This window comes from Engystomops pustulosus, chromosome 2, assembly GCF_040894005.1.
Source record: "Engystomops pustulosus chromosome 2, aEngPut4.maternal, whole genome shotgun sequence".
Lineage (NCBI taxonomy): Eukaryota > Metazoa > Chordata > Amphibia > Anura > Leptodactylidae > Engystomops > Engystomops pustulosus.
This window is the reverse complement of record NC_092412.1, coordinates 15,821,787-15,828,023: the sequence shown is the minus strand read 5'-3', so window position 1 is coordinate 15,828,023 and position 6,237 is coordinate 15,821,787. Positions and strand designations below refer to the sequence as shown.

At 42.7% G+C, this 6,237-nt stretch overlaps 1 protein-coding gene across 1 annotated transcript; it reads left to right on the top strand.

Moving 5' to 3' along the window:
- Positions 1–414: 414 nt before the first annotated feature.
- On the top strand, positions 415–1,386 carry LOC140116966 (olfactory receptor 6B1-like). Its single transcript, XM_072133394.1, has one exon. It carries the CDS (start codon positions 421–423, stop codon positions 1,384–1,386), a length of 966 nt encoding a protein of 321 aa, XP_071989495.1. The 5' UTR covers positions 415–420.
- Positions 1,387–6,237: the final 4,851 nt, after the last annotated feature.

Genomic DNA, 6,237 nt, shown 5'->3' with positions numbered 1-6,237 from the left:
AGCACAGTTCTACGCCAGGTCCTGCGTGAGCTGGGTGCAAATACCAGATATCTAACATCCAACACGAGGGCAGAGTCTCCATATAGATCCGGCAGGGGGCGGGGTTTGTGTCATGCCCTGGCGCTTCATGCCCCTCGTCTTTCTGGAGTTCTGCTGGTCATAGTAGAGTGAAGCTCCTTCTAGTTTAGTGATGGTCCCTGTGGTTGGTCATTGTGGTCTCGAGCCTACAGTACCATAGGATAAATTATGGGATTAGATTAGATTATTACATATGACTGAAAGAAAATCTATTAAAATAAAAAAAATATAACCTCAAGTTTTCAGGAAAGTTTTTTTTTTCCAGTTACTTTGTGCTTTTAATGAAAAATATTGTCCTGCATTTTGTCTTCGCAGAGCAGATTTTGGCAGTTACCCGTGACGATGGTCAATAAAACCAATGTCTTAGAGTTTATTCTCCTCGGCTTTCCTGGGATCTCTGAAAAATTTTCTATAGCGATATCCATGAGCTTTTTTGTGATCTACAACATCTCTTTGTTCTCCAATGGAATAGTCCTATGTCTGACCATTTTTCGAGAACATCTGCACCAACCGATGTACATCATCATAGGAAACTTGGCTCTCTCTGACCTTATATTCGACACACTGACCCTACCGAAAATCATTGCCAAGTATTGGTTCGGCGATGGGTCCTTGTCCTTCATAACTTGTTTTATCCAAATGTTTTTTGTCCATAATTTGGGTTCTTTAGACTCGTTCATTATCATGTTGATGGCCATTGACCGTTTTGTGGCCATTTGTAGACCTCTCCATTATTGTTCCATCATCACAAACAAGAAAACCTCCACCATGTGTCTTATTTTTTGGTTGATCTCCTCAGTCATTGGTCTTGCCATTGCCATCATGGGGGCACAGCTGCCATATTGTGGGCCAAATAAAATTAAGAACTGTTTCTGTTCCCTCACCCCTGTATCGGTTGTATCCTGCGTGGATTCGCTCGCCACCAGACGTAATGTTTTCACTATCGCACTGGTGGTCCATCTTGTTCCATTGTCCTTCATTGTCTTCTCCTACACATTCATAATATGGAAATTCCAACAAATGGCCCATACCGAAAATTGGCAAAAACTTTTCTACACCTGCACCACCCACGGCTTTGTTATCTTCCTGTACTTTGTGCCCAGGCTGGCAGTGTACGTCTACAATCAATTCCAGCTCTTTTCTAACGCCGACCTCAATGTCTTACTCATCTGCATTTACACATTCGTGCCACATTTTACGAGCCCGATCATCTTCTGCCTCCGGACTGAGGAGATAAAAAATACGATGAAAAAAGTTTTTCGAAAGCTTGTTTCCTGCTCTGTGTCTCTCCAAAAAAATGGGACATGAAATCAAATAGGTGATATATTTTACACAAATTTCTGCTTTTTAAAGGGAACCTGTCACCAGGAGACCCATTTTTAGCACTCCCCCGGGCAGTTGCCTTTTGGGAAGATCTGGAAAGGAGCAGTTCCCCCCCCACCCTTGAAAAACATGTGGCCTTTTCAAATATATGAATAACTCCCCTCACTCGGGATTGGCTGCAGAGGAGCAGGGGGCGTCGCTAAGTCCAGTGATGGGTGTTTTCATATATTTAAAAAGGTCACATGGAGAAGCTGAATCCCAAGGGTGGGGGGGAACTGCTCCTTTCCAGCTCCTCCCAAAAGGCAACTACCTAGTCACACAGCAGATGCTAATGAAAGGTACAATATAACATATCTTTTTTTCTGTAAAACCAATTTTTAATACAAAAACTATTTGGAAGTGTATGTACTATGCTCTGTGGTGACAGGTTCCCTTTGAGGTTCTAAATATTCGAGCTCATCCCCTATTAGTTTGACGCTTCAACATTATTTGTGCTTTTTAAAAAAAAAAATTATATTCCTAACATAAAATATTTTGTTCCATAATATATTGTGCTAAATTAGGATCAAAGTTAAAGAATTTTTTTTTTTTACTTGAGTTTTTAAATATGTTTGCCCATGACTATTGTTTCATCTCAATAGTTAAATGTATCAGAATTTTTAGGATTTCTCTTGGAGAGATTCAATATTATTTTTGCATTTAAAAAAATATTCAAAATATTTCATATGTTCCTTAATCTATTGTAGCAAATTTGGATCAAAACATATTGGGGCTTATTTACTAAGGGTCCCGCGGCCGCATTTCCATCAGGTTTCCAACGTTTTTGGGGATGGTGCCGCTGGGACAGGGAATAAGAAGGCGATTGTGTCGCACGCGATCAGATTTTGGCGCATCGGTGCCGGCTTTGGCCATCGGACGATCCGACGGATTCGGACTGAGCGCCGATTTAACTTCAAAATTGTGTCGCATGCCAAGCACTTACATACACCGGGAGGAAAATGGTGAACTCCGGTGGACCTGAGCGGGGAAACGACACATTCAGGATATTTGGTGCACGAGCTTCTTACCCGGGTAAGTAAATGTGCCCCATTTTTTAAATTAAATGTGGTTTTTTTTCTTATCCAGTTGCCTATCAATTATTTTTTCTTGCAAATACAAATCCCCAATTGTTTTGTACTGATTTGAAAGTTTTGTGTTTATTTTTTCTGCATTGCAGAAAATATTTTGTAGGATAGAAATCAAAAAACATAATAATCAAGTTTAATATTGTTTTTGAATTTTACAAAAAACATAGAATTTTTAGTTTGCAACGTTTTGTTAAAAATTGTTGATCCAGACAAAATATATATATATATATATGTTCCAATTTTTCTTTTTTTTTTTTTCTTATGAACTTAAAAGTCGTGATGATCGGTGTAACTGAAAGGTCGTCCGACATAGCAGCATCTACATGGAGCAGCACTTGCAGGTTGCATGTACATTCAAACATATTAAAGGACATCTACCACCAGGATGAAAGACTGTATGCAAATGCATCTGAGGGACTACAGGCTCTACTAACACCAATGGTGCCTGGAGCCCCTCAGGCTAATTTGCATACAGTCCTTCATCCTGGTTGTAGATGCACTTTAATGGATTAATGTGCAATACTGTAAAATGTTTGCTGCATTTGTTTTGTGACACATAGGGGGGTCATTTACTAAGGGCCCGATTCGCGTTTTCCCGACGTGTTACCTGAATATTTCCGATTTGCGCCGATTTCCCCTGAATTGCCCGGGAATTTGGCGCACGCGATCGGTTTGTGGTGCATCAGCGCTGGCATGCATGCGACGGAAATCGGGGGTGTGGCCGAACGAAAACCTGACATATTCGGAAAAACCGCCGCATTTTAAAAAAAAAAAAGTGTAGCGGAGCTTGCACTTACCTTCACTAGGAATAGGCCGGTGAACTTAAGTGCGTTCCGATGCTTTTCAGCGCAGCAGCGCCACCTGGTGGACGTCGGAGGAACTGCCTTAGTGAATCCCGGCCGGACCTGAATCCACCGCAGAGAACGCGCCGCTGGATCGCGAATGGACCGGGTAAGTAAATCTGCCCCATAGGGAAAGTTAAAGGAAATTTACTATTTTAATATCTTCATTATGCACGGGCATGCGGAATGAAGAAACAGTGCGCATGCGCCAGTGCTTCCAAGAGCTCAGTGAAGTTTCAAGCACACAAGTTGAGTGCATTGTTATGATCGGGACTAAGCGCCAAGCGCCCTGTGTCAAAGGCCCAGGATCACCGAATGGGGTCAAATGCCTATTGATAAATTGATTTTTCATCAAAAATGTGGATTTCCAACTTATCTCGGCCACCTCCAGCTTCATGGTACCACGCCGGAGCAAGTCCAAACCGCTTTGCAGCGGGCTCTGGTGAAAACCGGTTGCCACTTAGATTCCGGTCCTAGGTGTCGGCTTATGTCATCATCCGTGGTGGTCCAGTGGGTCCACTACCCCTAGAGCCTGGCAACCCCTAGATCCAAACACACATATATTATGTATTTTATGTTGCAGCAGTTTGTGGTATTAAAGGAAACCTACCACTTGAAGTGGCAGGTGTAAGAAGGAAATAGCGAGCACCAGTTCAGGGTGAGCTGGTGCCGGAGCTTATTTTTGTTAGTGTTTTAAACCGCTGTATCGCGGTTTAAAACACTTTTTAAACTTTATAGCCGAAGCTGCTTCGGCGCAGGGAGGTACGCGCTCGGCACACCATGCGTGCGACCGTGCGCGTGGCTCTACTTCACTTCCTATGTAGCCGCGCGCATGGTGTGCCATGCGCGTACCTCCGTGCGCCGAAGCAGCTTCGGCCATAGAGTTTAAAAAGTGTTTTAAACCGCGATACAGCTCCGGCACCAGCTCACCCTGAACTGGTGCTCGGTAGTTCCCCCTTATACCTGCCACTTCATGTGGTAGGTGTCCTTTAAGTGTATGAGTATCTTTCATATGAGTTTTTAATATACTTAGTTATGGAATACTTGTAGAAATACATTTCGATCATATTTAATGATTGTGAATAAAGCATTTCAATGAATTTTTATGAATATAATAAAATGTGAATAGACTTGTCAGCGCCTGTTTACATCTACTTATCTATTTCAAATTTTTCATCTTTTTCAGTCCAAACAGCAGCACTATTAACTATTAACTATTTGCCACATAGAGTGCCGCCTCAGCCTTTGTTCTTTATTTAAAGGGAACCTGTCATCAGAAATTGGCCTAATAAACCACTAGCAGTAGGCTGACAAGCAGTCGAACAGCTTCTAGTTGATGTTTCTTTCTTGGCCCAGCTCGGTGACATCTTCCAGCTTTGAAGTAGGTGTAAGTCAGGTGTATAATGTCACAGAGGCCGAGAGTTAAACACTGAAGTCAAGCTCTCCCTGCCTCTGAACACCATGTAGTTGACATCAGTTTTCTGAGGCAGGGAAAGCTTGACTTCAGTGTTAAACTCTCCGCCTCCTTGCCACCACACTGGGCCATGAAAGAAACATCATCGAGAAGCAGCTCAGCTGCTTGACAACATACTGCTAGTGGTTTATTAGGTCAATTTCTGATGACAAGTTCCCTTAAGCAACCTGTAGCTCCTCCCACTCTGCACTCAGTGGGGCACCTTGGTATTTAAGAAGTGCCAGGTATTTAAGAACTGCCTGCGACACACGTGTATCACACGTAACCCTTTTGTGGTGCGGCTACACTAGGCATCATACGACACAAATTAGGGGGCGTTCTGGTGCTTAGTTAGACCGGGCGCCATATTTACCATGCAAAGTCCGACAGAATTTTGTCACAGTCCCTGTGTCACATGTTAAATGTGCACCAGAAAAAGTGGGCATTGTAGGGAAGAGCCAGATTCAAGAAGAACGTGCCCCATAAATCCTGAATTTGGTGCACCCCACAAAAGTTTAATCCCTTGCCTAATAGTATGTCAGATTGTGGCTTGGGGAGTACAGAGAGAGCTAACGGGCAGTGCCCTCTCCATACACAAACATTACAGAAAACACCCATCATTTACACCTTTGATCGGTGCTGGCATCGATCACAGGAGTTAACCCTTTACAAGCCACTGGCAAAGCACCGGCGTCGCGTGGGCACTGTCATCTTGGCTGTGCATGTAGCTCCCCATGATGCCATCTGACGCCATGGCACATTGTAACGGATCATGTGTAAAATGGCATGCGTGTGGCAAAATATGGTAGCATTGATCAGACCACCTAGGGTTAATGTACCCTGGGAGGTCTAGAAAATAGTTTCTAAAAAATAAGAAAGTAAAAAACTGAAAGGCAATAATGAAAACGTTGTCTGCTCTTGCAAAAAATGACACGTTACGGAGCTCCATTCACCAAAGTATGGAAAAGTTATTAGCGCCAGAATATGGCAAAATGAAGAAATGATTTTGTTATTTTTGGTTAAAGCCTATTAAAACCTTACAAAACCTACACATTTGGTGTCCCAGTTAACCCAGACCGACCAAGAGAATAAGGAGGTGCTGTCATTTGTAGTGCACCGTGAAAGTCGTAAAAGCATACCCACAGGAAAATGGTAAAAAATCTGGTATTTTTCAAGTTCACGCCATTTTTTAACCTTCTTCCCAGTACAGGGCATGGAAAATGAAACACCATCACTAGCAAGTACAATCTGTTACAAGCCCTTGCAAAGTTCCATACACAGAAAAATAAAGTTATGGATTTTGAAAGAAGGGCAGCAAAAAAAACACTAATGCACAAACGGGAAAAGGACATCGGCGGAAAGGGGTCAAATGCCAATGTGCAGCTTGTATGACAGTGTAAATGTGATGCACGCT

Bases quoted from the DNA above. Each gene is read 5' to 3' on its own strand.
- LOC140116966 (XM_072133394.1), top strand. From the start codon at position 421: ATGGTCAATAAAACCAATGTCTTAGAGTTTATTCTCCTCGGCTTTCCT.